The sequence below is a fragment of the Bos grunniens genome, chromosome 9 (assembly GCF_055505025.1).
Source record: "Bos grunniens cultivar Pamir isolate PY7600 chromosome 9, Bosgru_T2T1.0, whole genome shotgun sequence".
NCBI lineage: Eukaryota > Metazoa > Chordata > Mammalia > Artiodactyla > Bovidae > Bos > Bos grunniens.
In genome coordinates, this window is record NC_141173.1 from 53,756,710 (window position 1) to 53,772,929 (window position 16,220).

A 16,220-nucleotide genomic window follows, 5' to 3' on the forward strand; every position below is an offset into this window, starting at 1 on the left:
TCGAACCCCAATTAAATTCAAAACGCAACCCACAGAGATCAAGGAGGAAAAAAGCTAAGCACCAACAGGGCTATATTATGATCTATAAAATGACAAAACTCATATTATATAATGTACACAAGTTATATGTAACAACCCAAAGTATTTTGTTTCAGAAGCCCTACAAGTAACATAAGCTTTCTGGAAAAGTATTGCCTGATAATGTAAGTATATAAAATGTAAATTATATTTATGAAACCAGAAGGGTACTTTATAGACACTGCTTCATTTCTGCAGTTTAGAAATTAAATCCCTACTTTTAACTTTAGATAGATATTTTAAGTTTAATTTAAGATATTTATCCTCTACATCACTAGGTTTCACCACATTTAAAACACTTTTTAGAGAAGGCAATGGCACCCCACTCCAGCACTCTTGCCTGGAAAATCCCATGGACGGAGGAGCCTGGTGGGCCGCAGTCCATGGGGTCGCTAAGAGTCGGACAAGACTCAGCAACTTCACTTTCACTTTTCACTTTCATGCACTGGAGAAGGAAATGGCAACCCACTCCAGTGTTCTTGCCTGGAGAATCCCAGGGACAGGGGGGCCTCGTGGGCTGCCGTCTATGGGGTCGCACGGAGTCGGACATGACTGAACCGACTTAGCAGCAGCAGCAGCAAAACACTTTCAAAAAAATCTTTCTTTTATGATTTGGCATCTTTGAAAATTCTCTTTAAATGCTGATCGGCAGTTGTGTACAGTTGATATTGTCTCGTAAACATCAAAAAACAAGATTACTACTGAAAATTTCCAAATCAGGGGTTTTCCTGGTGGTCCAGTGGTTAAGACTCCATGCTTCCACTTCAAGGGGCATGGGTTTGATTCCTGGTTGGGGAACTAAGATTCCATACACCGTGGCCAAAAAAAAAAAAAAAAAATTCCAAATCAAACCAACAAATTGGCCCAGGCTGGAGTTGGTTTCTTTACCATTTTGAGACGTTGGAAAAGATTGTATGCTATTATATTTTTAAAATATTACCTACTCACTAGTTAACTGATAAAAGATTGAAAAAATTAAATAGCAATTAAATAATGTACATTCATAATTTAATATTTCAAAAAATCTGGTTAATAATTGCCATGATTTTCTTTTTTCTACCCACATTAGGGGTAGTACAGAGTGCTGGTTAAGACTCGGGCATGGATTTCAGTTGTAGATCTGCCACTTTGAACCGTGTGACTTATTACTTAAACTCTGAGTTACCTCAAATTACTTAACCTCTGAGATTCAGTTTCCTTACATGTAAAATGATTTTTATAGTATATGTTTATAAAATGGATTGTTATGAAGATTAAATGAGATATGCATTTAAAGTCCTTTGTCTATGACCTGAATCATAAAAAATACTAAATAAATAACATTAAATTTAGCTATAACCATCCCATACATTCACCTTCTGAAATAACAACAACAAACACATCATCACGTATCATTAGCCACTAGAAACAAAAATCTAAAGTTCTACTAAACAAGACAACATATCCTCAGAGAAGCAGGTACCCACATGTCAACCATAAGTACCGCTTATGGGGCTGATTGCATCTCTGTCCCTGGAGCACAGAGTTGGAAAGCACTAAAGCAAGAACACCCATAGAAAATAAAAAAATCAGACACATGACATATACTTAGGGACTTTAAAAAAATACATTGCTTCACAGATTGTCCTTCTGATCCTCAATGCAGAAATACCCTGCCTCCGGCCTGCACTCCTGTTACGGCACACTACAATGCCACACTTCCTTATGGTGGTAAACTGTCGAACACTCCTCAGCTCAAGATGCAAAGGAGAGGTCTGCTCTCCACTGGAGGGCCATCCAGGTGTCCAGTCCAAGGAGGATCCCAACAGCATCCCAATCTCAGCCTGACCAGGAAAGCCCCCCAACATTCACAACTCTGAGGACTAATTACCTAATTGGCTGATGACTATGTGACAGTTCAGGAAAACTGTCATCCTCCGTTTATTTGCATAATATCCTAAGAGAAACAAATAACAAACTCCTTGACTTACCCGGAAGTAGTCACTGCAGGCTGCTAGGACGGCCTTGTGAGCATGGAATTTCTGCTCCTCGGCAATCAGGGTGACGTCGCAGAGGATGCCGTCACTTCTCTGCTGATTCAGCGCTGCCAGGACGCTATCGTTATGAGATTCCGAGTGGCAGAGCCTCTGGCCTGTCAACATTTCTTGAATACTGTAGGGAGAGGGAGCAAGTTAATGTTCTTCCTCTCAGCAGCCCGGCCACCCCCACACTCTCCCTCGTAGCAACTCAGGGAATGCAGATTCCAGTGCCTGTGACAGTGTGGCCGTCCTAGCCCCCCCATCTCTTGCTCCACCAGCGTCTTGCTTTCTTTGTCTCTAGTTCTCTCTTTTCCTCACCCCCACAGCAATTCTTCCTTTCCTACTATCCCTCTCTTTCAGAATTTGTGTTTGTTGTGTGTCCATCCGTGGCTGTGTATTGGCCCATATCTGCAGGCCTGTAAACCTCTGCTTCTGGACCTCTGTCTCCTCAGCATGTGTACCTCTGGGCACACATCTCTGGACGTGTATGTACATATGCATGTGACTCCTCCCACTCTGGGACCCCCTTCCTAGTCTCTGGTTCCTTTTCTAGCTTTGTAACACCTGTGTGAGGTTAACACAAGCTCAGAACCTTATCTCTGGCATGCACTGAGCCAGCACTAAATCCACGAGACCTATATGACTCACCAGAGACACAGGAAGTCACCATGTCTCCTCACAAGACACAATACTCCATTAATAAATAAGATGAAACCGAGCAAATGTTGGGTAGGGTAAAAAAGGGCTGCCAGTGACCACTTCATGTAAAAGGGCATTAATTAAGCCGTAGCAGCTTATTATTAAACTTGGGAAATTATGCATCACCAAGAGTACATCAAAAGAAATGCCATTGTAAGGAAAAACTTTAAGGCTGAACGTGAACTGCATCTGTATTATTAGCCTCCAGTAGCTATGTGTGGTCACTGTACTAGACTTACGAATGACAATGCCATCTATTTTCTGCTCTATTTTGCGCAACTGCTCAACTTACTCACTGTGAAACTTTCCTCTTCACTTCCAACCCTAACCTAAAATATTCATTGCATGTCCTTTCAAAACTCCTGGGTGAAACCCCACATCTTCCTAAAAGAGTGTGAAGTAATGCTAATAAACACCAAATGCAAACTGAATTTGTAGATAGTTATAAACAATTCCAGCTTAGATACATGAAAATTTCCATGGCGCTCTAGGAATCTCAGAATCGGCATTGGACTAAGAGGAGTTGAGAACAGGAACTATTAAGCTCTATTTCTGGCCTGTGGACTCTTCTTGAAGTCGAGTAAAGATGCCATAGGAATGGGTGAGATTGTCTCTCCCAATCTGACAACTCCTGTGTCCAGTTCCTTCCTCTGAATGTGAAAGAACCGCTCAGGGGAACCAAGGCGTCACCACCAGTCTACCCTGCATGGCTGGTTTATCTGACAGGGCTGTGGTGCCAGCTGGCTGATAAATTACAGTTCAGCATAAATCACTATCTTAAAGGAAACCAAATGCTTCCCATAAAACGCCAGAGTGCTGCCAATAAGCTTTATTGGACATTTTTGACTGGGGAGCCTCAGAAATGTCAGAACTACTGAAAGAAAAAAAATTTGACAGGAGGTGATGATATAGTAAGTTCTCGTGGGAAGGTGGGAGGATTATTTTCAGCTGAAATACAGCAGTGCGTTTTGAAATGGTTACTGTCATCAAATATTCATCTAGCATCTCTAGCTATAGGCAGACTTTTAAAGTCAGTAACTGAAAATCATGCTCGGAAGCATAAATAACTCCTATACATATTGCTATGCAAAGGCTAGAATGGAGTTAATTAGCATGGCTCAAAGAAATGAAGGGGCAGAGTAGTAATAGAAGTATTATATCAGCTAAATAAGCTTTAAGACAGTCTTTGAAAAATCTTTCCTAAAAGGATGACATTTTTATACATTTCACAAGCACAAAGTCCTTACTATGTTCCATGAATTATTCTTAGTAATTTACATTATTAATTCATTTAATCTTCATAACAACACTATGAGGCAGGTAATAATATGTCTTTCACAGATAAGAAACCTGATGGCCCAAGAGCAGGCATTTTGAGAATCTATACCATGAATATAATAATGCCATTTGTCCTCCTGCTTAAAAAATATAACAAACAAACAAAAAAACCTGAAACAAAGGCAAAAAATGATCATCTAAGATCTCAAAAATCTATGCTAGAGGGGGAAAAAAATCACAAAGTCCACATTAATTATATATTTAGATTGTGCATAATCTCAAAATCAAAGTATCTTTGAAAAATAATACACATTAGCATAATAACATGAGATAGTGATAAGAAATGTCTGAAATCATGCTTCAAAAACATTTATCTTTGCAATGATTAAGTTTGGAGAGAGAAAATAGATTTTAATTATGATAATCTTAGAACATTTATGTGAAACTCTCATAACTTTTCTCCCTTTTAATATACCTTAAATGCCAAATAAATGTATTTTGAAATTTCATTTGTAGTGGAACAGGAGAATATATTAAAATAATTGCCTTATAATGTTTCCTTACTCATTTTTCCAAATACAGAGCCACAATTCACATCCTTATTATTAAGACTGAATCAGTGTTTGCCTTTCAGATATCCATTGACAGAGAATAAATCTTGCCAGGGAAAGAGTAGCTGTAAACTGAAATTTGGCCAAGAATTAAGGGCTCAGCTCTGAAACAATTGGGATGCTGCACAATTTCACAGGATCATTCAGCTGGGCTTGAAATATTCAAGCTTAAAGAAAACAGCATGCTAAATATTTAAGGCAACACTTGGCACAAGATACCAAATGTTTTGGAACCAATATGTTAGGAATCCTTAAAAGCACAAACAAATACTCCAACATTTGGCAAGAAATAAAGGCCTATTAATCAACAAGTCATTGTACTGTATTCTGAAAGGAACTTCCCACTCAACTCTCAAGATGTAAATCTGCAAAAGACCTCAACTCTTTAAGTGTGAAGGCACACGCAGCCACGGAACACAGCTGCAAGGCCATAGGTCCATAGGATAAAGCCAATACTCATAAACCAGGGAGGAGGTGACTCAGACTGTTATGCACCACCTGTGAACTAGGGTGGGGAGCAGACATATGCCCGCAAATGGTTTCCTTGGCATCAAACTTCTGTAAATTAGCAAACTACCAACTTAGAGCAGTGCCCTGCCATTCCTTGGGAAACAAGGAAGGAAAAACATATTCCTAAAACTTCCTAAAATACTAAACAAACAAGCAAACAAAACATAAGACAGAAGCCACATTTTCCAAGGGTATATAGGTTTGAAGGTTATCCTAAAATTGGGAAAGGTCTTCCATGGAAGCAATATTGCCACCTTGAAATTCACAAGTGAGTGCAGAGGGTGACCTGTGACCTGGCTTTGGCAAGGCAACCACAGTACCCTGTTCTCTGAGGAACTCCTTAAACCTGCACTGTCCAATATAACAGCACTAGCCACATGTGGCTACTGAGTAAAACGTGGGCAGTCCAAGTTGAGATGGGCTCTAAATGGAAAATGTACACTGGATGTCAAAGATATAGAATTAAATAAAAGAATGCAAAAATATCTCAATATGACAAAATGACAACATCTAGGGTATACTGGGTTAAATAAAATATTTTGTTAAAATCCTTTTTACTAGTTTCCTTTAACTTTAAAAAAATATGCCTGTTTGAAAAGATTAAATGATATATATACTTCATGCTAAGGTTTTACAGGACAGTCTACAAGTTCCCTGGGGATATGCTCCTCATGTCTTTCCACATGAACTGTATAAGGGTTTCAGACACCCCATCAGGCTGCTGATGAGTCTGGCTGTTCTTGATTCTCACAGGGCCCTACCCCTCTCAGGTACAACACAGGAAGCCCCAGACTCCCTGAGCAAGAAATTGCTTTTTAGTGATGCCAGGGAGCAACCATCTGATTGGTCAAATGTAGCATCCAGTAACAGGGAGATAAATAAATGAGATCTCAAGGAACAGAACTATTCATGACTTTAAATCTTTAACTTTCATTCTGAAATTGATGATAAAAATTAAAAAATCAAATGCAGAGCACGAAGTTCATAACATGGTACAGCTCACTCACAGGGAAGCACTGCATTATCACAAACCACACTTCAAGCTCACAGTGAACATTTTTGATCACAGAAACCTCTGAGTCTCATTTTTATAGCATAAATTTTGACTGAGGTCACTCAGTTTATAATATATAAATTCCAGAATGGTTATCTGGTTTTTAAATATCTGAAATTCAAATTTAAAAATTCAAGTCAGTTTCCATATCAATGTTTACTTAGCATTTAGATACACAAAATATATGCAAGTAGTTTTCAAGTGAGGTTACCAATAAGGTGTTGCATACTTGTATATCAAATAGTCAAGTACTGTAGAGATCCTCGTTTCCTAAACAGATTACACCAAAAAGAAAAGGACTGGGCAAGAAAAACCTAACAGAACTAGGATTATGCATGATTATCTCAGTTCAGTCTATTGATAAACTGTGCCCTAATCACTTCCATTCTACAGTCAAACTATTTTAATACAAATTAAATACATTAATATTAAAAGAACCCTATTTATTTAAGTGGAGCTTAGTTGCTTAGTCATGTCGGACTCTTTGAGACCCCATTGACTGTAACCTGCCAGCCTCTTCTGTCCATGGGATTTCCCAGAATCCCAGGAATACTGGAGTGGGCTGCCATTTCCTTCTCCAGGGTATCTTCCCGACCCAAGGATAGAACCCACGTCTCTATATATCTTGCACTGGCAGGCAGATTCTTTACCATTAGCACCACCTGGGAAGTGGACAGGCTGTTAAAAAAAAAAAAAACACCATGGAACTTAAATTTATTTTTAATAGAACACTTTACAATTTGTAAATACTTCTAAATTAATGCTAACAATAGTAAGGGTCAAAATAATAAGCAAAGAAGATGCAATATGCTTAGTAAATGACCAAGAAATAATGAAGACTATGCAGAAAGGAATGTATTTATAAATGGACAATCTTGTTTCATTCCTTCCTTCCTTTATTCACACAAACATTTACTATCTTGTGCCAGGTATTATACCAGGTTCTGGAGATAAGATGATGAACACTTTAGCAGCCTTCACAGAACCCTCAGTTTTGTGAGGTAGTTAAACTTTAATCAAATAAGCTAGCCTCTCTGATGAAGTAATGCTGGAGCTGTAGGCTGAAGGATGAGAACAAGTTACCATGGCAAAGGGGAGAGCAGAGTTTTACAGGCAGAGGAACAGCAAGTGCTCTGATCCTGTGGCAGGAGGGAGCAAGGCCCTGACACCGAGTCTATAGAATACTCACGGCTGGAACCCTGAGGACAAGCACAGGCCTAGAGCAGGATCTGAAGCTCAGAAAGAGGTCTTGGCTAGAGGTGCAAAAATCATCTGGATGGAGAGAATGACAGAAGCACAGCTATGTCTCCAGAACACACATGAGAGACAACCGTCAAAAGCTGCCGAGAAGATAAGAAAGACAGGATTCAAAACACAGAAGCAGGGCTGGGCTCAGTTTTGAGAAAGGACTCCTTTTTGAGTAGCAGGAGGGAAGAAATAAATGAAGCAGAAACATGCATTAAAACCTAGGGCATTTTATTTTTTTGCTTGCTGAATCTAAACATTCAGTGGAACCAACCTCCACTGGACAATGCAGGCATGAAAACACAGATATTTGGGATCATCTGGGTTGGGGTTTTGTCAGGCAAATGCAGAGAGCAAGATAAATTAAGGATTTAAAAGAGCAATAGATTCTAAACTGGTTAAGAAGGGAAATGAGAGAAGGAAAATATTGATGGATTTGGTGGAGTGGCCCGGCCACTAAATGAGACACTGCAATGAGGTCAAAGTACCACCATGATGAGGGTAGGTAAATCAGGAAGCTAGAAGGAGAGAAGGTCCTGGTAGGAATAAAAAGGCGGATGCAGTGGTTTCAGAAACTGAGCAACTTCTGGGGATGTAAGATCCATGGCGTGACCACGGGAGTAGGTGGCTCAGTGAGGGAGAAGGCTACACGCAGGTAGAAGATCCAAGGCCATCGAGTCAGGCAGATCCTCCCTGTGAATACGGAGGCACCGGGAAGGAGTAAAGGGTTTGTGGTGAAGAAGAGACTGTCGGCCCAACGCCAAGCGCACAGTGAATGAGAGGAAGTCACCCTGCTGATGTGGGGAGGAGGAGAGGAGGCAAGAGTTGACGAGCACCACCTTCAGAAGAGCCCATCTTTGTTGTCATTTTCTCAGACAACCAACATAAGGAGTAAAGACTGAGAAGCAAAACTATGCCCCAGGTTGACAACAAGCTCTTTACTCATCGATAAAGTACATGAGAACTGAGAAAATAAGGCCACCACTTGAGAGCGCTACAGAACAAGTGGTGCCCCAGACAAAGACAGGGCCCAGTGAAGGCAGGAGGTGCTCAAAGCTTCAAAGGGTGAGGGAGATGACACAGCGGAGCACAAACAAGACCCGGTGCAACAGCTCCACAGGGCACAGGAAAGTTAGAAAGGGGGGAAAGGAAGGTCTGTGTTGCAGCAGAGACGGAAAGTCCATCACAGAGATGATGGTGCTATGGAGGACAGATGGCAGTGGGATCACAGTGTCAGAGATGGTGAATTTAAAGTAATAAATAATTTGGAGAAGAATCCATATGGATCATGGTAGCCAGAAATAACACTTTGCTTAGTGGTGGCAGACCGATACCATTATCTCCTTCCATGTGCTATATTGGTTGGATGCCAGATCTAGAGCAGGGTTTCTCAACCCCAGTGAAACTGACATCCTGACGTTTTTTGCTATGGGCATTATCCTGCGCACTGTAAGATGTTTAGAAGGATCCCTGGCCTCTACTCACTAGATGCCAATAGCACCTCCAAGCCTGGTGCCAACCAAAAATGACGTCAGAGAGAAGACCTAAATAGATACTTCTTCAAAGAACACATACAGATGGCCAACAGGCACATGAAATGATGTTCACTACTGCTAATTATCAGAGAAATGCAAATCAAAACTACAATGGGATATCACCTCACACTAGCCAGAATGACTATCATAAAAAAAAAATCCACAAACAAAAAATACTGGAGAGGGTGTGGAGAAAAGGGAACTCTTCTAAATTGCTGGTGTGAATATAAACTGGTACAGAACACTATAGAGCACAGTATGGAAGGTTCCTTAAAAAACTAAAAACAGAGCTACCATATGTCCCTGCAATCCCACTCCTGGGCATATATCTGGGAAAAAACATGATCAGAAAGGATACACGCACCCTAATGTTCACTGCCGCACAGATTACAACAGCCAAAACATGGAAGCGATCTAAACATCCATCGACAGAGGAATGGATGAAGAAGGAAGGAAAAACATATTCCTAAAGCTTCCTAAAATACTAAACAAACAAACAAACAAAACATAAGACAGGAGCCACATTTTCCGAGGGTATACAGGTTCGAAGGTCATTCTACAATTCGGAAAGGTCTTCCATGGAAGCAATATTGCCACCTTGAAATTTACAAGTGAGAGTAGAGGGTGACCTGTCTTCGGCAAGGCAACCCCAATACCCTTTCCTCTGGGGAACTCCTTAAACCTGCTCTGTACAATATAATAGCCACTAGCTACATGTGGCTACTGAGTAAAACGTGCGCAGTCCAAATTGAGATGGACTCTAAGCAGAAAATGTACACTGGATGTCAAAGACACAGTATGAAATAAAACAATGCAAAAACATCTCATTAATATTTTTATACTAACTACATGTCAAATGATTGCTTTAAAAGGGACAATAGTCATATATATGTAGTTTTCTGATTATTTATTACATCATATATCTTTATGGATGTATACTGTTAGTTTGAGGGAGGTTAGCATCCTAAATAAAGAAAAGATAAAAAGGATAAAAAAGTATTCTTTGAAATACTTAACCATTAAACATATCTAAGTTTGGGCAGTAATTACATCTTAGTGGTTAGCCCTTGTGCTACCAAACTAAATTCACACACACTCGCAGACTGGTTTGCTTTAATTCCTTCAATACTTGTTGAGTGCCTTCCCTGTGCTCGGTCCTAGACATTGCAGTAGGAGGATTTCAAGTCACACAAGGCTCACCACCCCAAGCCAAGACGTATCCTACAGTGCCCACCTGAGGAAGCGTTCAGACGGCATTCTCCAGCTGGGTTCCTCAGGGTCTCAGCCTCAGAAGGTCGCAGAGGAGTTGGCAAGCATTCCAGCTAAATGAAAAGACAAGAAAGAAAAGCACAGTGACTTAAATGCAAAAAAAAAAAAAGAAAAAAACAAACATACTCTGGGCCTTCATGATGCTAATACTTTCAAATCTTGAAGAGTCTTATAGACAAGATACAACAATCTGACTGAATGCTCTTGTGATAGGCAAGGTTTCAGAATGCTTATAAGTTTTAAAGTTTTTTCACCTTATTAGAATTTCAGGGACAAAAAATTAAAATTTGAGAACCAAAAATAGCTAAAGAGTTACATTAAAAATTAAAACATCAGATGGCCAGAGGGAAAAATTAAGACTTTAAAAAATAGTTACGATTTATGTCAGAGAACATTCTACCTATGTTCTCTTCTAGGAGTTTTATGGTGTCATGTCTTATATTTAGGGGCTTCCCTGGTGGTTCAAACAGTAAATAATCTGCCTGCAATGCAGGAGACCTAGGTTCAATCCCTGGGTCGGGAAGATTCCCTGGAGAAGGAAAAGGCAACCCAGTCCAATAGTCTTGCCTGGAGAATTCCATAGACAGTCTTTAACCCATTCTGAGTTTCTTTTTGTTTATGGTGTGAGGGAGTGTTTTAACTTCATTGACGTACACGTGGTAGTCCAGCTTTCCAAACAACACTCACTATAGACATAAAAGCAAAAATAAACATATGGGACCTAATCAAACAATCTTTTGCACAGCAAAGGAAACCATAAACAAATGAAAAGACAACCTTCGGACTAAGAGAAAATATTAATATTTGCAAACAATGTGACAAGGGCTTAATTTCCAAAATACATGAACAGTTCATACAGTTCAATATCAAAAAGACAAACAACCAATCCAAAATGGGCAGAAACTGCCAGTTTTTCAAAGAAGATACATGGATGGCCAACAGGGACATGAGACATGCTCAACACTGCTAATTATTAGAGTAATGCAAATCAAAACTACAATGAGGTACCTGTCTGACACCTCACACCTATCAGAGGGGACATCATCAAAAGGTCTACAAATAATATATGCTGGAGAGGGTGTGGAGAAAAGAGAACACTTCTATACCATTGGTGGGAATGTAAATTGGTGCAGCCACTATGCAAAACAGTACGGCGAGTCCTTAAAATACTAAAACTCTTAATTCAAAAAGATACATGTACCCCAATGTTCATAGCAGCACTACTTATAACAGCTAAGACATGAGAGCAACCTAAGGGTCCATCAACAGATGAATGGATAAATAAGATGTAGTATATATACATATATGTATGCATGTGTATATATATAAAAGAATATTACTCAGCCATAAAAAAGAAAAACATTTTCTCATTTGCAGCATCATGGATGGACTTTGAGATCACCATACTAAGTAAAGTCAGAGAAAGACAAATATTCTATGATATCACTTATAAGTAGAATCTAAAAAAATAATATGAATGAAGTTATTTACAAAATAGAAACAGATTCACACAGACACAGAAAACAAGCTTATGATTACCAAAGTGGAAGTGGGGATAAATTAGGTGTATGGAATTAATAGATATATACAATAAACAAAATAAACAATGATTTACAATATAGAACAAGGAATTATATTCAGTATCTTATAATACTTATAATGGAAAAGACTCAGAAAAGGAAAATATAAAAAACATATATTTACATATATAAACACTGAATCCATGACTATGTTTTACAACTCCCATTAGAAGGTCTAGCTTCCATTTTCTAATACACCCAAGCATCAAAATTAATTCCAGTTTGAATCATCTTAAACAGGCTCTCTTCTAAGTTTAATTTTGAAAAGCAAAAACAGTGTAAAAACACATGAAAGAAATATGTAAAGCTGTGCCTATTTTCTGCTAATTTTATAAAAGAGAGACCTATGATTTCCAATCTATAATATAGTATTTGCTACACCATATCCAAACCTTCAAACTATACTAAATCACATAAATATATCATAATTTGCTGAGGATTCATTTCACTGTTGTCAAACATCAGGTTGTTTTAAACATTTCATACATTCATACTTATTTCTTGCTTTTTTAATTACTGAAAATAGTATACCTATACTTTTCATTTAAGTTTTTAAAAATCTAAAAATGAGCATCATTTTCAATTAATTCACTAGAACTGAGCAATAAAGAGGATCAGAATAATTCATGACACGTTGTTTAACTAGCTCAGAGACTTTCCTAGCAACCCATCACTGCTACATATTCCCTTCATAAACTAGGTTATAAACTCCAGGTTCTTATTGCCTAACACAAAAACTACAGAGATGGACACTTTAAGATGGCATAAGATGGCATAAGATGGCATAAGATATTTTTTATTATTATTATTATTACAGAGACATGAAAAACCCTTAATCTTTCTGAAATTTTAATATTTTAAAATGCTTCCAATAACTAGGTGAATACAGAACAATAATCCTAAAAGTTACAATAATACAAAATTAAAGGACACACCTTATTGATATTTTTCAGACATTCCAAATACAGCAATTAAAAATCTCAAGATAACTTCCTTTATTGTTTGGAGACCAACTCACTAAATTAGTTCTCTTCAGAAATTATCTAATTACAATCTGTTCCATTCTACAATGTTTAGTGAAATGAACACCATTTTAAAGGCTGGGAGTTAAAAATGAGTTAAAGGACAAATTAATCCCTGAAAATTACTGTTATTTATAATTCACTAATGACTATGCCAAAGGCTTTGACTGTGTGGATCACAATTAACTGTGGAAAATTCTGAAAGAGATGGGAATACCAGACCACCTGACCTGCCTCTTGAGAAACCTATGTGCAGGTCAGGAAGCAACAGTTAGAACTGGACATGGAACAACAGACTGGTTCCAAATAGGAAAAGGAGTACATCAAGGCTGTATATTGTCACCCTGCTTATTTAACTTCTATGCAGAATACATCATGAGAAACGCTGGGCTGGAAGAAGCACAAGCTGGGATCAAGATTGCCGGCAGAAATATCAATAACCTCAGATATGCAGATGACACTACCCTTATGGCAGAAAGTGAAGAGGAACTAAAAAGCCTCTTTGATGAAAGTGAGAGAGGAGAGTGAAAAAGTTGGCTTAAAACTCAGCATTCAGAAAACGAAGATCATGGCATCCGGTCCCATCACTTCACGGGAAATAGATGGGGAAACAGTGGAAACAGTGTCAGACTTTATTTTTCTGGGCTCCAAAATCACTGCAGATGGTGATTGCAGCCATGAAATTAAAAGATGCTTACTCCTTGGAAGGAAAGTTATGACCAACCTAGATAGCATATTCAGAGAAGGCAATGGCACCCCACTCCAGTACTCTTGCTTGGAAAATCCCATGGATGGAGGAGCCTGGTAGGCTGTAGTCCATGGGGTCGCTAAGAATCAGACATGACTGAGCGACTTCCCTTTTACTTTTCACTTTCATGCATTGGAGAAGGAAATGGCAACCCACTCCAGTGTTTTTACCTGGAGAATCCCAGGGACGGGAGAGCCTGGTGGGCTTCTGTCTATGGGGTCGCACAGAGTTGGACACGACTGAAGCGACTTAGCAGCAGCAGCAGCAGCAGATAGCATATAAAAAGCAGAGACATTACTGTGCCAACAAAGGTCCATTTAGTCAAGGCTATGGTTTTTCCAGTGGTCATGTATGGATGTGAGAGTTGGACTGTGAAGAAGGCTGAGCACCAAAGAATTGATGCTTTCTGAACTGTGGTGTTGGAGAAGACTCTTGAGAGTCCCTTGGACTGCAAGGAGATCCAACCAATCCATTCTAAAGGAGTTCTTTGGAAGGAATGATGCTAAAGCTGAAACTCCAGTACTTTGGCCACCTCATGCAAAGAGTTGACTCATTGGAAGACTCTGATGCTGGGAGGGATTGGCGGCAGGAGGAGAAGGGGACGACAGAGGATGAGATGGTTGGATGGCATCACCGACTCGATGGACGTGAGTTTTGAGTGAACTCCAGGAGTTGGTAATGGACAGGGAGGACTGGTGAAACTGAACATTTCTTATATTTTACTACATATATTTTATAGTATCATTAGATTATGTATTACTTATGATAATTTATCTTTAATTCTGATTATTTCATAAATTGGTATATTTTTAATACCAGTCAGTCAGTCAGTCAGTTCAGTCACTCAGTTGTGTCCGACTCTTTGTGACCCCATGAACCACAGCACGCCAGACCTCCCTGTCCATCACCATCTCCTGGAGTCCACCCAAACCCATGTCCATCGATTTGGTGATGCCATCCAGCCATCTCATCCTGTCGTCCCCTTCTCCTCCTGCCCCCAATCCCTCCCAGCATCACGGTCTTTTCAAATGAGTCAGCTCTTCGCATGAGGTGGCCAAAGTACTGGAGTTTCAGCTTCAACATCAGTCCTTCCAATGAACACCCAGGACTGAGCTCCTTTAGGATGGACTGGCTGGATCTCCTTTCAGTCCAAGGGACTCTCAAGAGTCTTCTCCAACACCATAGTTCAAAAGCAAATTATATCTTAATACCAGTACACCATCACATGGTGTGCAATAAATGATATTAGATATCCCTTTAGTTTGAAAGGTAAACATTCAAGGTACCCCACTGGTATACTTTCCTGCATGGAACATCATTCCTGAAGGTAACAAGGATGCTTGCCCTTTGAGGGTAAAAACCCTCTAGGGTGAAGGAATGCTTTCATCTTAGAGGGTGAAAACATCTAAGCTCCCCCTCCAAACAAAAAAGACATGGAGATGACTCAATTCTAACAGGAAAGGTCCAATGTGTGATTAGAGCACAGTTTACGAACTGAATAGAAATTTAGGCCAAAAGAACACAACTGTCCCGTCTTACAAAACCCTACAATTCTTTTACTCTATAAAAGACAATTATTCAGGCTTTATTCCTGAGATCATAATGTTAAACCCTTTCTATTAAATATCTGCTATTTTGTTTTAATTTAAAGTTATAAACAATAATCACTTTACCTACTCAGTTCAGTTCAGTTGCTCAGTCATGTCCAACTCTGCGACCCCATGGACTGCAGCACACCAGGCTTCCCTATCCATCACCAACTCCCAGAGCTTACTCAAACTCATGTCCATTGAGTCAACGATGCCATCCAATCATCTCATCCTCTGTCATCCCCTTCTCCTCCTGCCTTCAATATTTCCCCTGATGCTGAAGGCATCAGGGAAATTTGTTATCAAGACCGTCCCCAAGAAAAAGAAATGCAAAAAAGCAAAATGGTTGTATAGCTGAGAAAAGAAGAGAAGTGAAAAGCAAAGGAGAAAAGGAAAGATATAAGCATCTGAATGCAGAGTTCCAAAGAAGAGCAAGGAGAGATAAGAAAGCCTTCCTCAGTGATCAATGCAAAGAAATAGAGGAAAACAACAGAATGGGAAAGACTAGAGATCTCCTCAAGAAAATTAGAGATACCAGAGGAACATTTCATGCAAAGATGGGCACAACTAAGGACAGAAATGGTATGGACCTAAGAGAAGCAGAAGATATTAAGAAGAGGTGGCAACAATACACAGAACTATACAGAAAAGATCTTCATGACCCAAATAACCACAATGGTGTGATCACTCACCTAGAGCCAGACATCCTGGAATGTGAAGTCAAGTGGGCCTTAGGAAGCATCACTACGAACAACGCCAGTGGAGGTGATGGAATTCCAGTTGAGCTCTTTCAAATCCTACAAGATGATGCTGTGAAAGTGCTGCACTCAATATGCCAGCAAATTTGGAAAACTCAGCAGTGGCCACAGGACTGGAAAAGGTCAGTTTTCATTCCAATCCCAAAGAAAGGCAATGCCAAAGAATGTTCAAACTTTACCTACTACCACAAGCCAAATGCTTTCTGTGATTGCTCTTACAATAAGA

General features: G+C 39.4%; 1 protein-coding gene across 26 annotated transcripts in view; it reads right to left on the bottom strand.

The window, feature by feature from the left end:
* KLHL32 (kelch like family member 32) overlaps positions 1-16,220 on the bottom strand; it is a 216,073-nt gene that overhangs the window by 167,556 nt on the left and 32,297 nt on the right. For all 26 annotated transcript variants that reach the window (XM_086317660.1, XM_086317643.1, XM_086317639.1 and 23 more), the window contains exons 2-3: positions 10,263-10,350; positions 2,049-2,229 (exon numbers count right to left, since the gene is read on the bottom strand). Coding sequence is in view for 17 of the 26 variants with exons in the window: in XM_086317643.1 (XP_086173769.1) it covers positions 2,049-2,229; positions 10,263-10,285 (204 nt within the window). In the remaining 9 variants the exon portion in view is untranslated. The remainder of the gene's footprint in view (positions 1-2,048; positions 2,230-10,262; positions 10,351-16,220) is intronic.